This window comes from Rhinolophus sinicus, chromosome 18, assembly GCF_057876585.1.
Source record: "Rhinolophus sinicus isolate RSI-liver-muscle chromosome 18, RSI-T2T, whole genome shotgun sequence".
NCBI lineage: Eukaryota > Metazoa > Chordata > Mammalia > Chiroptera > Rhinolophidae > Rhinolophus > Rhinolophus sinicus.
Genome location: NC_142518.1, coordinates 41447838 through 41469813, shown reverse-complemented (window position 1 = coordinate 41469813; position 21976 = coordinate 41447838). Strand labels below are relative to the sequence as shown.

Below are 21976 nucleotides of genomic sequence, written 5' to 3'. Positions count from 1 at the left end.
ACATTTTTAGCATGCCATATAGTATAATAGATTAAGTGTTTAGTTAACATTCATAAAAGGACTAATTCTTTTTAAAGTAGTGTGGAGTAGTTTATAATAGTAGTACCAAATCTATTTGGTAAATTTGTATTTTTTTTACCTCTTTATCAGCCATATAAATTAACATTTATAACATTGAAAAATTGATATTTGATGCTTTTTGGAGGGTGACCTTGCCTAGAGAGAGTAAGATTTAGGGATCATTTTTGTAGACTGTAATTTTCCTGGCTTCTGACTATGTCCACTCCTTTAGTTGTCCCTGTTCATTGCCATGTATGGTTCGTCATTCCTTTCTTGTGTAAGAACTCTTCATTGGCAATGTGTGAAACTTACCTTATCAAAGTAGTTATCATTAATACAATAGTGTGTGTGTGTCCGTGTTTAAAGGAGAATTACTGTAGTAGCTGAAAGCTCTCTTCTGGATTTTGGTGCTACTTTGACAGGTTTACTTTCCACTCACTGAATTAGAAGTGGACCTTTGAAGACTCTGGCCATACCTTTTTAGTGGACTTTACCTCTAACAGTACGTCTGGGGCAGCACTTACAACTTTGTTAAGTTGTTTACTTCTAATGCTGACTACTTTTAAACCATAAGATCAAAGGATAAAGCAGAGTAGTTTAGTTTGGCAAATGAAAGACTTGTATTTACTAGTTTAATCAGAAGGCATCAAAGTTTATTCATTATTCTTCAGAGCAGATCTGCTGACCTATCACTAGTAGAAGACTTTTAGCTAATTATAGGGACATTTAGGACTTATTAGTCATCTTAAGTTGACAGAAAAGCATAAACACTTGTTTTTAGGTCTCTTGAGTTTAGCATTCCTTCCTTTTGTTCTTTGAGTACCTTAACTCTTTGCAAGCCTTTTTAAAAAATTGAGTCGATCTATACAATTGACAAATAACCCTGTATAAGTTTAAGGTGTGCATCATGTTGATTTAAAACATTTATCTGTTGCAATATATTACCACCACAGTGTTAGCTAGCACCTCCATCATGTCACATAATTATCATTTCTTTTTTGTGCTGAGAACAGTTAAGATAGAGTCTCTTAGCAGCTTAGAAGTTTGCCATACAGCATTGTTGACCATAATCACTCTGTTGTACATTAGATATCCAAAATTTATTTATCTACCAGTTATAAGTTTGCACCCTTAAACAACATCTCCCAAATTCCCCTACCCTCCAGCCCCTGGTAACCACTATTCTACTTCTCTGTTTTTACAATTTCAGTTTATTTTTTAGATTCCACATATAAATGATATCATACCGTATTTGTATCTCAAAGGGATATCTGCACATCTATGTTCATTGCAGCATTATTCATAATAGCCATGCTATGAAAACAACCTAAGTGTCCATCAATGAGTTAATGGTTAAAGACGATGTGATGACACACACGAATATTATTCAGCTCTGAGAAAGAAGGAACTCCTTCCATTTCTGACAACATGGATAGATCTTGAAGGCATTATGCTAAATGAGATAAGTCAGACAGAGAAAGATAAATACTGTATGAGTTCCTTAGCACATTTTTAAATTAAGTTTTTATTGTGTCCAATGTACATAACATCAAATTTACCATTTTAACCATTTTAAGTGTAGAATTCAGTGGCATTAAGTGCATTCACATTGTTGTACAACCATCACTATTGTCTATCTCCAGAACTTCATCATTACAAACTGAAATTCCCATTAAATAACATCACCACATTTCTCAATCACCCCAGCCCCTGGTAACCACTATTCTACTTTCTGTCTCAATGAATTTACCTATTCTAGGTAACTCATATAAGTGGGATCATATAATATTTTCCATTTTGTGTCTGGATTATTTCACTTAGCATAATATTTTCAGGATTCATCCATGTTGTAGTATGTATCAGAATTTCATTCCTTTTTAAGGTTGAGCGGTATTCTATTGTATGTATATACCACATTTGTTTTATCCATTCATCCACTGATGGATATTTGTGCTCCCTCCTTTTGACTGTTGAATGCTGCTGTGAACATTGGTGCACAAATATCTGTTCAAGTCGCTGCTTTCATTTCTTTTCAGTATATACCTAGAAGTGGAATTGTTGGATCATATGGTAATTTCCTGCTTCCCCGAAAATAAAACCTAGCCGGACAATCAGCTCTAATGCATCTTTTGGAGCAAAAATTAATATAAGACCTGGTATTATATTATACTATATTATAATATATTATATTGTATTATATTATTATATAAGACCCGGTCTCATTTTACTATAAGACCGGGTCTTATATTAATTTTTGTTCCAAAAGACACATTAGAGCTGATTGGCTAGGGCTTATTTTCAGGGAAACACGGTTCTATATTTACTTTTTTAGTAACCTCCAAACTATTTTACACAGTGGCTGCACCATTTTACATTCCCATCAGTAATGTGCAAGGGTTCCAACTTTTCCACATCCTGTCAACACTTGTTATTTTGTTGTTTCCTTTTAACAACCATCCTAATTGGTGTGAAATGGTATATCATTCTGGTTTTGATTGCACTTACCTAATTATTGGTGATGTTGAGCCTCTTTTCATGTGTTTATTGGCCATTTGTATTTATTTGCACAAATATTGTTTCTAGTCCTTTGCCAATTTTTTTTTTAGTTTTAGGTGTACAAAATAGCATACTGATTAGACATTTATATACCTCACAAAGTGATAACCCCAATAAATAAGTCTATTACCTGTCTGACACTGTACGTAGTTATTACAATATTATTGATTATGTTCCCTATGCTCTACTGTATATCCCTGTGACTATTTTTTAAAAACTATATTGTTGACATTCACTATTATTTCATATTAGTTTCAAGTGTACAGTGTAGTGGTTAGACATTTATATAAATTACAGAGTGATACCCCCTATAACTCTAGTACCCATCTAACACTATACATAGCTTTTACAATATTATTGACTACATTTCCCCATACTGCACTTTACATCCCTGTGACTATTTTGTAACTACCAGTTTGTACTTCTTAATCCCTTCACCTTTCACACCCAACCCACAACCGTCCTCCCATCAAGTAACCATCAGTTTGTTCTCTGCATCTATGAGTCTTTCTGTTTTGTTTGTTTATTCTGTTCTTTAGATTCCACATATAAGTGAGATCATATGGTATTTGTCTTTCTCAGTCTGACTTATTTCACTTAGCACAATACCCTCTAAGTCGATCCATGTTGTTGTAAATGGTAACATTTCATTCTTTTTATGGCAGAGTAATATTCCATTGTATATATCAGATCATGTAAATATTTTGCCTTTGCCAATTGTTGAATTGGGTTGTTTGTCTTTTTCTTGTTGAACTATAGGAGTTTTTTTTATATATATTCTGAATATTAACCCCTTATCAGATATGAATTGCAAATATATGTTCCCATTCTCTGGATTGCCTTTTCACTTTGTAAATAGTGCTTTTGATACACAAAAGTTTCTAATTTTGATTAAGTTGATTTATTTGTTTTTGTTACATGTGTGCTTTTGGTGTCATATAAAAAAATTCATTGCAAAACCTCATGTCATGAAGCTTTTCCCCTGTGTTTTATTCTAAAAGTTTTATGTTTTTACCTCTTATGTTTAGATCTTTGGTGCATTTTGAGTTAATTTTTGTATTTGGTGTAAGGTAAGGATCCAACTTCATTTTTTTGCATGTGGATACTCAGTTTACCCAACTATTTGTTGAAGAGACTATCCTTTCCCTATTGAATGATCTTGGCATGCTTGCTGAAAATGATTTTTTTGACCATATTTGTGAAGGTTTATTTCAGGCTCTGTAGTCTATTTTATTAACCTTTATGTCTGTTTTTATGCCAGTATCACACTGTTTTGATTACTGTAGCTTTGTAGTAAGTTTTGAAATCAGGAATTCCAACTTCGTTCTTTTTCAAGATTGTTTTGTGTTATTTGAGGTTCCTTGAGATTCTATAGGAATTGTAGGATTTTTATTTTGTACAAAAATGTTATTGGGATTTTGATACAGATTCCATTGGATTTGCGGATCACTTTGGCATTGGCATCTTAAAAATAGTAAGTCTTAAAATCCATAAATACAGCATGTGTTTCCATTTATTAGTATTTTCTTTAATCTCAGCAATGTTTTGTAATTTTCAGTGTTACAAGTCTTTTGCTTCCTTAGTTAAGTTTCTTTCTAAGTTTATTCTTTTTGATGCTATTATAAATGGAATTGTTTTCTTAATTTCCTTTTTGGATTATTTATTTTAGTGTATAGAAGCACAACTGATTTTTAAGTGTAGAGTGTTGATTTCGTATCCTGCAACTTTGCTGAATTAGTTTATTAGTGTTTCATTTTGTCACGGAAAGGAAGCTAACCACTAGTACAAAGGAAAAAAAAGAATGACGTACTTCTAAATTAACAGGAATAAAGGACACAACAAAGAACCTAAAATAAGATGGAAGGAATAAAATTAAGTATATCTTTTGCTATATGAAAGGCACACATGTTGCATTTATTTGCTTGTTAAAAGAACTCAGGGGGCGGCTGGTTGGCTCAGTTCGATTCCCACATGGGCCAGTGAGCTGCACCCTCCACAACTAGATTGAAAAAAAAAATTGACCTGGAGCTGATGGGTCCTGGAAAAACACACTGTTCCCCAATATTCCCCCATAGAAATTAAAAACAAAAACAAAGCAACAAAACTCAGACTGTCAGATGAGGTTAAAAGACAAAACCTACATGTGTTATTTATAAAAAAATACTTAAAACAGTGATAAAGAAAGGCTAAGAGAACAGTATAAGCAAGCAAAGAGCAGGAATGGCAATAGTAATACCTATCACAGAAGGAAGAAAGTAAAGTTGAAACATTAAAGAGAATATTATGAAGTTATTTACTTCACTTAAGAAGTTGTGTCAAAGACCTTTAGGCACCAAAAATATTTTGGCTAATAAATTAAATTCAGAACTTCTAATAGATTTGAAGAAAATGAATAAACATGTAGCTATAGTAGGAAATTCCAGGTGTATTTCTTTCAGAATAGAATGGATCTAGGAGATATAAAGTAAATAAATATAGAGGAATTGGATAATATAATCTACACACTCCATTTGATGGATATATAGAACTTTATACCTTTCAAATAGGGATTATACTCTTTTATAGTCCACAAGCCACTAAAAAAGTTGGTTAAATATATGACCTAAAGAAAACCTAAGTTAAAAAAAGAGATTTTATATTCTACATTGCTCAATTAAATTGGAAATAAACAATGGAACAAATAGCCAAAAGATTCTTAACTAATTGGAGATCTGAAATCACACTCCTAGTTAAATTTTGGATAAAGAAGAAAAATCAGAACTGAAATTATAAACTATCTAGAAAGTAATGAAAAAGAGAAGACACTACAACAAAACTTGTGGGTCATTGTAAAAGCTATACCCAGATGAAATTTTATTGCCCAAAATGTCTTCATTATTAATTAATAACAACTAGAAGGAATATAGGACTCATTTTATGACATTAGAGAAATAACAGCCAAAGAAAGAAAAATAAAGGAGAGGCAATTAATGGATAGCTGAAATTAATAAAAAAAATGTTAACATAAAATAGAATAAATAAATTCTAATTGTGGCTCTCTGTAAAATGATTAATGAACCTGATGAAGAAAAATAAGAGGGCAAAAATTTGCTCTGGAAAAGAATTATAAGAGAATATGACCTGCAACTTTGGCAACAAATTTTTTTCCAACATTTTAAGTGTGAAACATTTCAAATATAGAGCAAGTTGAAAGGCTTGTTGAGAACATCCATAGTACCCACCATCTAGATTCTACCTTTAACACTGATAACACATCTTAAATCTTAAGTAATGAATTACTCTTGAACAAAATATAAATCCAAAATGTACCCAGGAAAAGTAAAAGTTGGACAGGCCATTTATTATAGAAGATATGTTTTGGCCATAAGCAATATAGATTTATAAGTGTCAAAACTTCGTATAGGTGGTTATTACGTTATGTGTTCTTTTGCAAATTATTTTGCTCAATACTATATATTTACCTATGTTTATATATATGTGTAGTTCTAGTTTATTTATTTTAAATATTGTACACTATGTCGTTATAAAGTTCTACCACAATTTATCCCTTCACCCAGTTGCTTGCAGCTTTATATACGGTGGCCAAGACATGGAAACAACCAAAGTGTACTTCAATAGATGATTGGATAATGAAGATGTGGTATACTTCACAATGGAATACTATCCTGTCATAAGATGAAATAGTGACATTTGTGACAACATGGATGGATCTTGAGATTATTATGCTAAGTGAAATAAGTCAGACAGAAAAAGTCAAGAACCATATGATTTCACTGATATGTGAAATGTGGGATATGAAACTGAAAGCAACAAAGAAACAAGATAGACAAAGAAACAAAAACTCATAGACACAGACAATAGTTTAGTGGTTATCAGAGGGTAAGGGGGGGCGGGGTGGTAGATGAGGATAAGTGGGATCAAATATGTGGTGATGGACAGAGAACTAACTCTGGGTGGTGAACACACAATGTGACATATAGATGATGGTATTACAGAATTGTACACTTGAAACATGTAACTTTACTAACCATTGTCACTAATAAACTTTAATTTAAAAAAACGATATTACTTATGGATACAAGCATATAATTAAAAACAGTTTTAAAACTTGCATGTATTGAAAACAATTTAGACAGTTGTTACTTCTGGGAAGAGAAGGAAGGAGATAGAATCAAGGAGGGATATCTAGAGACTTGAACTATATCTGTAATGGCTTGTTAAAATGGAAGAAAATTTGGTAAAATGTTAAAATTCAACAAAACTAGTTTTTAGAGTTTTATTCTTTATGCCTGAATGTTTTTGTAATTTAAGAAGAGAAAAAACACACCAGGAACAAGTGAATTCAGAGCTTGATTTTTAAATGACAAGTGATTTCAATGTTAAAGCTGCTGAACCCTGGTTAATTTCATGAAGCTATTATACTCTTTTTTTTTTAAATTTTATTTTATTAAATTTATTGGGGTGACAATTGTTAGTAAAATTACATAGATTTCAGGTGTACAATTCTGTATTACATCATCTATAAATCCTTAATACTGTATCCTTATATCATATAAAAAATAGTCTCACAAACACGGGGTGCCAACAAAATGTATACACATTTTTTTAAAAGATTTTTATTGGGGAAGGGGAACAGGACTTTTTTCCAAGTCAAGTTGTCCTTTCAATCTTAGTTGTGGAGGTTGTTGTTCAGCTTCAAGTTGTTGTCCTTTCAATTTTAGTTGTGGAGGGTGCCATTCAGCTTCAAATTGTTGTTCTTTCAGTCTCAGTTGTGGAGGGCGCAGCTGAGCTCCAGGTCCAGTTGCCGTTGCTAGTTGCAGGGGGCACAGCCCACCATCCCTTGCGGGAATCGAACCGGCAATCTTGTGGTTGAAAGGACACGCTCCAACCAACTGAGCCATCCGGGAGCTCAGCGGCAGTTCAGCTCAAGGTGCCGTGTTCAATCTTAGTTGCAGGGGGTGGAGCCCACCATCCTTTGCGGGACTTGAGGAATTGAACTGGCAACCTTGTGGTTGAGAGCCCACTGGCCCATGTGGGAATCGAACCAGCAGCCTTCGGAATTAGGAGCATGGAGCAATAACTGCCTGAGCCACTGGGCCGGCCCCTGTATACACATTTTAAGATAACATCTCTTATAATGTGTATACATGTTTTTGGCCCCTCCTGGTGTATGTAGATGTTTAAATCCTTAGTAAAATATTATATTAGCAAAAAGAATTCACCAGTGGATCAAATATTTTCTCAGCACTTGCTGATATGATTATATGGTTTGTTGATAGGTAACCGATACAGAACTATTTCTAAAATGTTAAAGCCATCAAGTTCTGTATCGATTACCTATCAACAAACCATATAATCATATCAGCAGCTGCTGAGAAAACATTTGATAAAATTCAGCAGCCACTCCTAACTAAAAAATAAAAGTAAAGTAGGAATATAAGGAAATGGCTTCAACATATTGTGAAAACACAAATAAAACTGAGTAAAGATTCTAAACTATGAGATAATAAAGCTATTTTTAAAAAATATTTTATTGGGGAAGGGGAACAGGACTTTACTGGGGAACAGTGTGTACTTCCAGGACTTCTCTCCAAGTCAAGTTGTTGTCCTTTCAGTCTTAGTTGTAGAGGTTGCAGCTCAGCTCCAGGTCCAGTTGCTGTTTCTAGTTGCAGGGGGCGCTGCCCACCATCCCTTGCGGGAGTCGAGGAATCGAACTGGCAACTTTGTGGTTGAGAGGATGCACTCCAACCAACTGAGCCATCAGGGAGGCAGCTCAGTTCAAGGTGCCATGTTCAATTTTAGTTGCAGGGGGCGCTCCCCACCATCCCTTGCGGGACTTGAGGAATCCAACTGGCAACCTTGTGGTTGAGAGCCCACTGGCCCACGTGGGAATCGAACGGGCAGCCTTCGGAGTCAGGAGCATGGAGCTCCAACTGCCTGTGCTACCGGGCCAGCCCAATAAAGCTATTTTTATTAAAATAGAATGAAAGGCAGTGATGACTATCACCATTGTTTTTTTCACTATTGTGAATGTTTAACAAAATCAATAAATTAGAAAATTGGCAGTACAAACATTGTGAAAGAAAAGATAACTTTATAATTTGCCACTGATAATAGAATGAAATTCCTGGAAAATCTCAGTTTCTAATATCTGCTGTCTAAAAGACCCCTGGAGAGGAGGTTAGAGGGTATGGGATGACAAAGTGGAGACCCAAACTGTCGTTTGTATATTAACTTTTTTTCTGAGAAGTGATTGCCTCAAGACAGCAGAGTGAGAATCAAGCCACAGCTCACCATCTTGATACCAAAAACAGATAAAACCATTATAAGAAAAACTACAGACCAATATCCCTCATGAACGCAGATGAAAAAATGTCCAACACGACATTTGTGCATCAAATCCAGCAATATACGTATAAAAAGGATAATGCGATGGCTGTGTGCTGTTTTCCCAGGAAGGGAAGGATTGTTCAACATTTGAAAATCAAGGTAATTCAACTTATTAACAGACTACTGAAAAAACACACACACCCCATGATCATTTCAATAGATGCAGAAAAAGCATTTGAAGAAATTAAATGTTCATTTATGATAAAAACTCAGCAAATTTGCAATAGAAGGGAACCCCCTTAACCTGATAAAGGGCATCTATTAAAAAAAGAAAAACAAAACTGACTCTGTGGTGAGCATACAATATGATATATAGATGATGTACTATGGGAATGTACACTTGAAACCTATGTAATTTTACTAACCATTATCATCCCAATAAATTTAATTAAAAAACCGTACAGTTAACATCATCCTTGAACGTGTGAATGCTTTTTCTCTATCAAGGCCAGGATGTCTGCTCTCACTACTTCCAGTATGATGCTCTTAATATCATAATGGAAGTTCTAGCCAGTGAAGTAAGGCATGGAAAAGAAATAAAAGGAATGCCGATTAGAAAGGGAGCAAGCAATAAAACTGTCTTTACTCACAGGTGGTATGATTATCTACATAGAAAATCCCAAAGAATCTGAAAAAAGCTCCTAGAAGTAGTAAGTGATTTTTAACAAAGTTGTGGAATACCAGGTTAATACATAAAAACCAATTATATGTGTATCTCTATAAACTGGTAATGAATAATTGGAAATTGCATTTTTAAAAAGTACCATTTACAATGGCACTAAAAAAGAAAATACTTAAGTATAAATATAAGAAAGTGTGGGCAGAATTTGTATGCTGAAAACTAAAAATATATATATATTAACAAAAGAAATAAAAAAAGACCTAAATAAATGGATTGGTTGAATGGAAGACTCAATATTGTTAAGATGTCAGTTCTTTCCATACAACCTAGAAATTCAATGCAATTACATCAAAGTCCCATCAGGAAATTTTTTAGATACTGATGAGCTGATTCTAAAATTAATATGAAAAAGCAAGGAACTAGAATAGCTAAAATAATTTTGCTAAAGAATAACAAGGTTGAAGAATTCATGTTAACTTATTTCTAGACTTACTGTAAAGGTATAGTAATTAGGACATGCATGGCATTGACAAAAAGATAGACACACAGATCAGTGGACCAATATAGAGTTCAGAAATAGACCCAAACAAGTATGGTCAAGTGATTTTAAAAAAAGAAAAAAACGTGTGATGGCAATTTAGCATACAAAGGGTGGTCTTTTCAACAAAAAGGGGTGGAACAATTTGACATACATATTCAAAAAATGAACCTAACTGCCAGAAAAAAAAAAGAACCTTGGGGCAGCCAGATAACTCAGTTGGTTAGAGCGCTCTCCACAACAAGGTTGCCAGCATGGGATGGTGGGCTCTGCCCCCTGCAACTAAAGATTGAAAATAGCGACTGGAGCTGGAGCTGAGCTGCGCCCTCCACAGCTAGATTGAAGGATAACGACTTGGAGCTGATCGGCCCCGGAGACACAGTTTCCCAATATTCCCCAACAAAAAAAAATGTATACTTAAAATAAAAAATGTATACTTAAGAAAAAGAAAAAAGAACCTTCACCTAACTGTCACAGGTTATATAAAATTTAACTCAAAATAGACCATAGGCCTAAAAATAAAACATAAAACTTCTAGAAGAAAGCATGAGAAAATCTTTTTGAGTTTTTTTTTTTGCTTTTTAGGCAAAGCGTTGCATATAACAAGAAAAGCATGATTCATAAAAGGAAAAAAATAAATTGGACTTCATAAAAATTAAAATATTTTGCTCTATGAAAGACACTATTAAGAGAATGAAAAGATAATCCACAGACTGGCAGAGTTTATTTTCAAATCACATATGTATCAAAGGACTTGTATCCAGAATCCATAAAGAACTCTCAAAACTCAACAAGATAAAACAACCAAATTTTAAAATGGACTAAAGACTTGAACAGACATTTCACCAAAGAAGACAGACATATGGCAAGTAAGCATGTGAAAAGATAGTATCATTAATCTATAGGGAAGTAGAAATTAATGCCATAATCTGATACCCCCAGTGCACCTATTAGAATGGCTAAAAACCAACCAAAAAACCCCTTGACTGTTGGTGAAGATGATGCATGTGAAGAAACTCGCATATATTGTTGGTGAGAGAACAAAATGGTAGAACTATTTTTGCACTTTGTCAGTTTCTTAGAAAATTGAACATACCATATGACCCATCATTCCCAGTTGAGATATTTAAGAAAACCTATGTTCACACAAAACACAAGCTGTTTGTTTATAGTAGCTATATTTGTAATTGCCTCAAAGTGGAAACTACCCAAATGTTCTTCATGTGGGGAATGGATAAGTGGACTGTGGTACATCCATAGATGGACTACTACAACAATTACAAGCAACAAATTATTGATACTAACAATATGGATCAATTTAAAAGAGTTCATGCTCAGTGAAAGATGCCAGTCAAGAGATGTATATGCTTTCTTCCCATTGTAAGACTTTCCGGAAAAGCCAAAAGTATAGGAATAATAAATACAAGTAGATCCGTGTTTTCCAGAGTTTTAATGGGGAGGGAAGGGTTTGACTATAAAGGGATGGTGCAAGGGAGTTTTTTGGGGGGAGTGGTGGAACTGTTCTGTATTTTAATTATGGCAGTGATTACATGACTTTATGCATATGTTGAAATTCATAGAACTATACACAAAAGAGTCACTTTTACTAAGTCTAAATTTTAAAATAGGTAAGTGGCTAAGGAAGAAAAATGAGAGAGTACCAGCTCTTTCTCCCTGCCCCTGCCCGCACAAAAAATTCTTACTGAAACTGCACAAATTTAAAGATATATACCAGGTTCTTAGATAGCTTTTAGATGTCACTTTTCTCCAAATTCTCACACACACACACGCGCGCACACACACACACACACACACACACACACACACACACACACACTCTCACACACACACGGTACCAAAATAATGTATAAATGGGGGAGGGGGGTTCACACAGTGTGAGGGATATAAATGATAAATGTCTAAGTATTACTTTGTCTTGTGCACCCGAAACTAGTAAACAAACAAACAAACACAAACAGAAAAACAAAACAAAACAAAAAAGAAAGACATGATTAACTGAATCAAATGTAAAAGAAAAAAAATGTATACACATTTTAAGAAAGGAAAAAACTACTAAAATTATGCTGATGGTAACCACTTTGAGCATTTCCTGTAATTGCAGAAGTCAGAAGTCAAACATGACTTGTATTCATCTTTTGTTGTTGGTATATATTGAGTATTATAATTTTAATAGTTTTTTTCCTTTCTTAAAATGTATACATTTCTCTCTCTCTCTCTCTCTCTCTCTCTCTCTCTCTCTCTCACCCTCTCACCCCCCTCTCTCTCTATATATATACACATATATATATACATATATATACACATATATATATACATATATATACATATATATACATACATATATATATAATATAATTCCAATTGAGATTCAAAGAGAGTCTCTTAAAAAAATAATGAAGAAGAGGAAATTGATTGGCCTTGCCAGTTATTAAACATAACTGTAAGCCACTACCATAGGAATAGACAGATTGGTGGAAGGAAGCACAACCCAGTATAGATGGAAGCTTAATATATAGAACAAATATTTTCTTCAGGTTAGTGAGAGAAGAATAGTTTAACTGATTAACCATCTAGATGAGAATACTGCATGTTTGGAAATGAATTCCAGATGGATTGAAAAGTTATATATAAAAAATAAAGTCTTAGGAGACTAAAATTTAGGTAGTCATATAATAGATATTCAATAAAATAAAAGATTGCTGAGTGACTGGGGTGTACCAAATGGTTATCATCTGAACAAAAGACTACATGCCAATCTTTGCTAGTTTTACAGGTATAATTGCAGTTAAGTATTCATTTGTGTACCCATCTAGTCCTTTTTCTATGCATTTAAATATATACTAGAAATGTAGCATTATTCAAGATGGTTCTTTTTTATGTATAAAGTATCATATTGCATATTTCTTTTTAGATTTTTTTTATTCAGTAGTGTGTCTTAGAGATCCATCCCCATTAGTACACGTAGATCTATCTCATTCTTTTAATTGCTATTTGGTTATAACCAAGTTTAGCGTATTGTGACCCATTTGATCCTGGGCAGGCTACTTAACCATCTTAACCTCAATTACTTCATTTCCAAAATGGGTATGACAGTAGTAATGCCTATTTTAGGGGTTGTTGCCAGGACTAAATGTGTGTGTGTGTGTGTGTGTGTGTACACTGCCTGGCATATAATAAACTATTATTGACATTTTCTAATTTTAAACAATTATAAACCATGCTGCATTGAATATCGTTTTATATATTTCCTTATATATATCAAGGAATAATATGATAAAAGGAACCAAATATGAAATTGTCTGAGCTCTGGTCTGCTGCTTTATAAAAGTTAAGTTTTAACAACAAAAAATCCCTTTAATGGAAGTCTTGCTTCTATCAAGTTGCTATTTCTTTTCCTCTCTTGAGTTTCATAAAAATGTATTCTATCAAGGTACATATTTTTATCTTAAAAAGTCTTTTGTTTGAACACTTATCATATTTGCATCACTATCAGTGGATTTATTTATATATTTCTTTGGTCTTTTTGGTGACACTTAGGAAAGGAGGAGAAATAATATGTTGTCAAGCATCATGAAATGGAAATCATACCTGAATTTATAACTAGCATACTTGATTATTTCTCTATCACATCAAAATTTAAAACAGTTCTATTATCACTCCCTTCTCAACTGCTTCCCCTTGCAGAAGACAAAAAATTTTGTTCTTCTGTATCTATTAGATTTTAATGAAGTAAACTGGAATTTCAATTCCAGGCTGTTCTTTTTGCATTATATATTTTTTATTTTAGTTACTGTTTAGAAAATGCATTCAAATTTACCAACCACATAAGCCACGATTATTTAGGCTTAACCCTAAGCATTATTGGAAATGTCTTACTATTTCTTGTATGCCACACCATTTTTCTAGTGACTTTATTTGGTGACATTTTAATTGTAAATCTTTGCGTAATATTTTCAGAAAGGGTTTACTTTGTGTCCTTTTTATGGAAATATATGAATTTTTCCATTATAAATTTGATAGCTTGTCTGGGTTCAGAATTTTAGGGCCATAGTCCTCCCTCAGAATTTTGTAAACATTGCTCTTTTGACTTCTAGCATGTAATATAGTAGATTAGAGGTCCAAACCCTGCTTGAAGGTCTTTCATTGATTGCTAACCTCATATTTCTATCTGGAAATGTGTTGGCAATTCATGTTTGACCAGAATAAATGTCTAGGTGTCTAACATTTGATTATTCCTGTCCTGACATTGTAGATCCTTTAGATGTGGAAATTCATTGATTTCCTAGGGAAACTTGCCTACTATTTGTTTTTATTATTACTTTTTCTCATTTTGAGATATTGGTTTTCTTTTCCAGTAAAGGAAATTTTATTTTTCCAGTTTTATTGAGATATAATTCACATATAACAATATTTAAGTTTAAGATGTACTACATAATGATTTGATATGTGTATATATTGCAAAATGACTACCACAAAAAGTTAACATGCAAGGTGTTGTTTTTCAAGGTATTGATTTATTATGCAGGTGGGTTTATAACAGTTATGAAATGTTGCAATGGGTGCATTGCTGTATCTAACAAAGGATATCAGTGATTATATAGGTCCTGAGAAAAGAATTGACAGGCAAAAATACATACATACATACACATAAATATAATAAAGTAAAGCACTCTTTTGAGTAGTATTAGAATTGTGCACAAGAATTTCTAGGCTTTAATTTGGAACTTGTTCCTCCATTTCAGGACCGGAAATTAACCAAAGCTGAGCAACAAAGATTCAAGGAAGAAGCAGAGATGTTAAAGGGTCTCCAACATCCCAATATAGTTCGATTTTATGATTCCTGGGAGTCTATATTAAAAGGAAAGAAATGTATTGTATTGGTGACTGAACTTATGACATCAGGAACATTAAAGACGTAAGTTGATCCTGATAGTGCTAATGGAGTTTTATTTGGAAGTAATTTTCAGGAGTCATAAAAGTTGCTTGTAAGATAACACTACTTTATTAAAGAATTTGTAGAATCTGAATCTAGTGAGTGTGTGACTTCAGGACAGGTTAAAATGTTAGGATGTTAATGAAGTCTATTAGAAAATACAATGTTGGGCCGGCCTGGTGGCTCAGGTGGTTGGAGCGCCATGCTCCTAAGGCCAAAGGCCGCTGGTTGGAGTCTCACATGGGCCAGTGAGCTGCGCCCTCTACAGCTAAGATTGTGAACAATGGCTCTCCCTGGACCTGGGTGCCGTGAGCAGCTGGAGGTCGGCGTTAGCTGCCATGGGTATTATGTGCTGCCATGAGCGACCCATGGCTAGCGAGAGTGGCCAGCAGCCGTAAAAGCTGCCGTGAGCTGCTGTGATCGGCCGACTGATGACCAGCGACCAACAGCCTCAGCCGGGGTGGGTGGGAGTGGGGGGGGCGCAAGGCTCATAATACCAGCATGGGCCAGGGAGCTGTCCTACACAACTAGACTGAGAAACAATGGTTTGCACTGGAGTGGGGTGGAAGAGGTGGAAGAAGGGGAAGAAAAAAAAGAAAACGCAACATTGAGAAATGAATGTTTGTGGGATATCGTAGAATTTTAGAATTAGAAATCATTGTAGAGATGATATAATGTCATTTTGTGAACGATACTGAAAAGTTGAGTGTGTGGCCAGGTTCACATACCTAGTGAGCAACACTATGTAATTACAATCTATTGTTTTGTTTCTGACTACCATTTTTCATTTGATGGTATAATCACTTATTGGTGACTTTTAAATGTGGGGTATACATACTTTTTGTTTCCTAGCATGTTTGCACTAGAATTTTACATAGTTAAACCCTCTGGTGACTCTATATAAGCACTTTTTAGGAAGTAGAGAAGGACTTTCTTTTTAAAATTGTGGTGCCTGCCATACCACAAAAGCCTATTCTGATTGGAATGATTCTTGTTTTGAATTAAAAACGCTAAACTTGGTAGGATGTCTTCTCTAAGAATAAGGCCTTAGATTTAAAATGTTCTTGCCATAACAGACAATGAAAACCAACTCAGTGATGCCAGTCATAGTGGAGCACATGCAATATCGCTAGCTTAAATGATTTACCCTGAAATATCATGCATACAATAAGCTAGGTATGTTTGTTTACATGTGGTCTTTTGTTTCTTTGTGTAGGTACTTAAAACGATTTAAAGTTATGAAACCAAAGGTCTTAAGGAGCTGGTGCAGGCAAATTTTAAAGGGGCTGCAGTTCTTGCACACTAGGACTCCTCCTATTATTCACCGTGATCTGAAATGTGACAATATTTTCATCACGGGACCCACTGGATCTGTGAAGATTGGTGATCTAGGACTAGCCACCTTAATGCGCACATCATTTGCTAAGAGTGTCATTGGTAATTAACATTTTATATTTTATTGGCTGGGTAAAGAGATTTGTTAATTGTATATATGTCTAGACCAGGCTGTAGCAAACTACAGCCCGTGGGCCAAATCTGGTCCGGCTACCTATTTTTGTACATAAAGCTTTATTGGAACATAACTATACCCACTTGTTTACGTATTGTCTGGCTGCTTTTCTATTACAGTGGCAGAGTTGTATAATTGTGACAGAGACCATATAGACTGCAAAGCCTGAAATATTTACCATTTAACCTTTTACAGAGAAGTTTGCTGACCCCTGGTTTAGAATGTGAATTTGCTTTGAAATATCTATTATACATTGACTTATTTTGGAGACATCCTAGTGTATTTGTTTTGTGGGATATTTTTCAGATTATTGAAAGGTTCTGAGAATTTCAGAAAGAGAATTTAGTAATTTCATTCAGAGAAATTTTGAATAAGTTAGAAGAAGCATAGAAACAAAAACAAATTTTAGTTATCATTACTTAATTTTGAGCATTACGGATTGTACTTGATCAGTATGGAAAGTTAAGGAATACTTTAATTGCTTTATATAGATATAGCAAGTACTCAACAAATTTTATACTTATAAATTTGCTTTTAGGGAGCAGAAATTAACTCAGATAATCCTTATAGCAAAGGGAATTTTGTCTTGGTGGATACATTTTTCTTTTTAATAAAACTGTGGTTGTGCTGTTGTTTTGTAGGAACTCCTGAGTTTATGGCCCCAGAGATGTATGAAGAGCACTACGATGAATCTGTAGATGTGTATGCTTTTGGAATGTGTATGCTAGAAATGGCTACTTCGGAGTACCCTTATTCTGAGTGCCAGAATGCAGCTCAAATATACCGTAAAGTAACTAGTGTACGTATAACTTTATTCTTTTTACTTCATAAATTTCCATATTTTATATTGAAGTTGGGTAAAGTCAACTTAGTAAAATATAGTTTTGGTTTAGTTTTGCATAACAGTGCTAAATTTAACATAATTGTAACGAAACAACTTTCGATTTATGCTATATACGTGTACTCTATTGGGGTCATGTAAAATGCTTTGTATTAGGACCTTTCGGAAAACATGCAGATATATTATCTACATTCATTTGTTTGTAAGGAATTTTTAGATATTTATTAGATGCATCTTATTTTCCATAGCTGAATAATACAGATTGCCTAAATGATTTTTAAGTTCCTTATAATTCTAAAAGCCTGATTATGAAAGGGCATTCAAAATATTCTTAAATAGATAATAGTATTTGATTCCCTGCTATGAATAATATTTTGTATTAGAAATTCCAAGGAACACAGAGATGAATAAGAAATGTTTGCTACCCACATAGAGCTTACATTTTTAGTAGGATAATAATATAAATTCACAAAAAAACTATAAAAACAAGAGGATGGGAGTAGGGTTTCCAAGCGGGAATTTCCGCCCATTCTGAGGAATTTTTTTTCACTTTCTTGTTCCTGAATCCCGAGAAAAGTTGGTCAGAAAATCAGGTAAATCAGTTCCTTGAACCCAGGTGGTTGGTAGTATCAGCCGTAACTTTGTGGAAACGATTCATCATGGAGAACAGAAAACAGTTAATATCTCGTGATTCGGGAATGGTAAAGCAAAAAAAATTCCTGAGAACAGGCGGGAATTCCCGCCTGGAAACCCTAGATGGGAGTATAGTGAGGGAGGGCTGTAAGGGAGATAGAAGCAAAGTGTTAGGATTGTTCAAAAGAGGTTTACTTCATATCCAATTGAGTGGCTCAAGATAGGCTGCAAAAGAAATTGTTAGAGTGTTTCAGATAACTAATGCTAATAAGTACTGCCTTTAAATATATGCTGTATGTCATATGCTTTCATCTTTATATCCCTACAAGATGGTGCTATCTTCAATTTACAAATGATGAGACTGAAAATCAGAGGTTGTGACTTAGCCCAAGTTCACACAGCAACTACTAATGGTAGATTTTGACCCCAAGTCTGACTCCAGAGTTTTGTGTAGGGAGACAATAAGAAATAAGGCCAATGTCCAGAATGTGGGACATTCTATAGGACAAATGACCTAGTTTCTCCAACAAAGTAATTTACTAATAGCCATTATAGGAGACTTTGAAATAATATTGACTTGGAATGTTTATGATAGAGAAGCCCTTCTTAGGAATTTTCAAGTGTTTCTTAATAACATTGATTTTTTTTCTAATCCCTCAAAATACTTGTTTATTATATTTTGCTAATTGGGGTTATACTGTATGTACATTTTGGGATCCTGTTTTTTCCCTTACAGTATGAGAATTCTCCAGTTTATTAGTTATTTTGAGAACATTTAAAATTTCTACATAATATTAGCATATATATTACATAATTTATGTAATTTTGGCTCTCTTGATTTAGATTATAACTTTTCACTGTTATTTGTGGAGCTATGAAAAAATTCTTGTCAAAAAAGTTGTTAAACTTATACAGTATATATATATATATATATATATATATATATATATATATATATACACATATATATATATATGTATACATATACTCATTTCATTTAAAACTTGAATATGGTTTAGTGGTAAAAATCATTATTTTCACAAGTGGGCTTTTCAATTGCTTAATTTGTGACTAGAAACTATTTTTCTTCACCCAGGGCATAAAACCAGCCAGTTTCAATAAAGTCACTGATCCCGAAGTAAAAGAAATCATTGAAGGATGTATTCGTCAAAACAAATCTGAAAGGTGGGTGCAAATATAGTGAAATGACATAACTGATGGATGCATTTTTCTGTTACCTTGCACTGGGTCATTTTTTTACCTTTGAATCATGCTGGGTATGACTTTTGAGTAGAAGCCAAACCATACTGTCTAGAGTGAGGTGTATCATTCCATCTTGTTTGCCATTTTAGACTTTAATGTCACGTGCTGAATTTTCCTTGCACCAGCATTTGGGTTGTGTTTGTCTGTGTGTGTTGTGACAAGCTTTCATCACCTTGAAGCATCATTTTAACAGTCAGTGGGCCTCCTCCCCTTAGGCTAACTTGCTTCTAGCAATTGATAGTATAGAGCTTCTGCAATGTCACCTTCAGGTAAGTACTAAAATGTATATATATTTTTAATGATAGTTTAAAAAAATTTAACCATCAGCTCACCAGATGTTTTTTATTTGATCATATATCCTATTGTTATGATAATGGTAAAGCTGATACAACTATTTTTGTTCAAGAAATAGTATTCTAGATTTATTTGTATCACAATTGGTGTTTTTCTCACGGATAACTCCCTTTAGTTAGCTTATATTTCCCTTTAATTTGAACTTTGGACAATTGCTGACTTAAATTGAAAGTTTAGTCATTTGATTTTTACCTCCTTATTGATTATGATTAATAAAGGTGATAGGTCCTTTAAGAAATTATTTCTACCGTCATTTCGTTGACTGTCCCCTATTTTTATTATTTTTCTATCTTAGTGTTGCATATCTGAGAATCCATAAAGCCACTAAGGTAAAAACCTGTTTAATTATAGCTTTATTACAGAACATTCTTAGTGTTTGTATCAACAGGCCATGTCTATGTATATATTTGTTTTAATTTGGTAAAATGTATATAACATGAGATTTACTATCTTAGTCATTTTTATGTGTACAATTCAGTGGCATTAAGTATATTCACATTGTTGTACAATTGTCACAGCTGTCTATTTCCAGAAATTTTTCATCATCCCAAACATAAACTCTGTACCCATTAAACAATAACTCCCCATTCCCTTCCTCAACCCTCTAGTCTACTTTCTGTCTCTATGAATTTCATTATTCTAGGTACCTCAAATAAGTGGAATCATACAGTATTTCTCCTTTTGTGTCTGGCTTATTTCACTTAGCGTAACGTTTTCAAGGTTGATCCATGTTGTATTGTAGCATGTATGAAAATTTCCTTCCTTTTTAAGGCTGACTAATAATTACACACATGTGCGCAGGCACATATATTTTGTTTATCCATTCATCTGTCGATGAACAGTTGGGTTATTTCTGCCATTTGTCTATTGTGAATAATGCTGCATGAATATTGGTATAGAAATAACTGCTTGAATCCCTGCTTTCATATATATATATATACCATATACACTTAGTAGTGGAATGACTGGATTATATGATAATACTATGTTTTATTTTTATTTATTTTTTTTAAGGAGGGTGCAGCTTACAGTGGCCTATGCGGGGATCGAACCGGCAGGCTCGGTGTTATTAGCACCACGCTCTAACCAACTGAGCTAACCAGTCACCCCATACGTTCAATTTTTTGAAGAACTACCAAATTTTTTCCACAGTGGCTACACCATTTTGCATTCCCTCCAGCAACGTAGGAAGGTTGCAATTTTTCAAAAGTTTCACCAACTTGTTATTTTTGTGTTGTTTGATAATAGCCAGGGTGTGAAGTGGTATCTCACTGTGGTTTTGGTTTTCATGTGCTGATTGTCCATTTGCATATCTTTGGAGAAATGTCTGTTCAAGTCCTTTGCTCTTTTTTAAATATTTGGTTGATTGTTGTTTTTTGAGTTGTAGGAGTTTAGGCATGCTTTTGTTAAGCACTGCTAAAAATACTATGTTGAAGTAGCCATTTTAGTTTGGATTCTGATTGTTGTTTGTGCATCACTAATTATGATTGATTACCAAAGAACCCTGGAATATGCAAAAAGATTCATGGCATATTAGTTTACTGGAAAGAGCACAGGCTTTAGTGTGAGACTAAGATCTGGACTCATTTAGCCAGTGTGATCTTGAGCAAGTTACTTAACTGTTCCTCAAAACAGGTATTATTTTGATTATTAAAAAAGATAATGAATGCATATAAAATACCTAACAGTGGTAAGTATTTAATGAATGGTATCTTCTGCTGCTATTGCTATAATTATTCCTTAGTAAAATATTTAGGTAGAATTTTCATTGAGAGGCAAAGGGTTTAACTTGGTTGTGCCTTCTTAAACACATCTCACCTTAACCTTAAAACTAATTAGTGTGAGCAAGATTATTTGTTATAACACTGTCTTAGTGAAGTATTTGTCTCTTGATCACTAAAAAAAGTGTTGAAAATCCTCAACTTATAGGATACCATGTTGTCAATATGCTTTATCTGTTTCAAATAGCCAAGGGAGGGGGGAGCTTTCTACATAGACATTATGGGATATATCAGTTTTAGCTCTCCCTGGCCTGTAATACAGAAAGTTTAGGTATTACAGATCTGTTTTATAACTTGGTCAAAGGAAAGGAAATTAACTGCCCCAGCTTGTAAAAGAATCTTTTGAACCCTATACTTTTTTTCTCTTCAGAGATGATTAATCCCTAATATTATGCTAGTCTTGTATCCATTGTATGTATACTTTGGCTTAAAACACTAGACATAAATACTTTAAGAAAACCATCGGACTTTGCC

The 21976-nt window shown here is 33.9% G+C and overlaps 1 protein-coding gene across 4 annotated transcripts in view; it reads left to right on the top strand.

The window, feature by feature from the left end:
* Nucleotides 1-21976, top strand: part of WNK3 (WNK lysine deficient protein kinase 3) — a 162243-nt gene that overhangs the window by 37319 nt on the left and 102948 nt on the right. For all 4 annotated transcript variants that reach the window (XM_074323555.2, XM_019710840.3, XM_074323556.2 and 1 more), the window contains exons 3-6: nt 14930-15102; nt 16337-16557; nt 17272-17429; nt 19201-19289. In XM_074323555.2, the coding sequence (XP_074179656.2) occupies nt 14930-15102; nt 16337-16557; nt 17272-17429; nt 19201-19289 (641 nt within the window). The remainder of the gene's footprint in view (nt 1-14929; nt 15103-16336; nt 16558-17271; nt 17430-19200; nt 19290-21976) is intronic.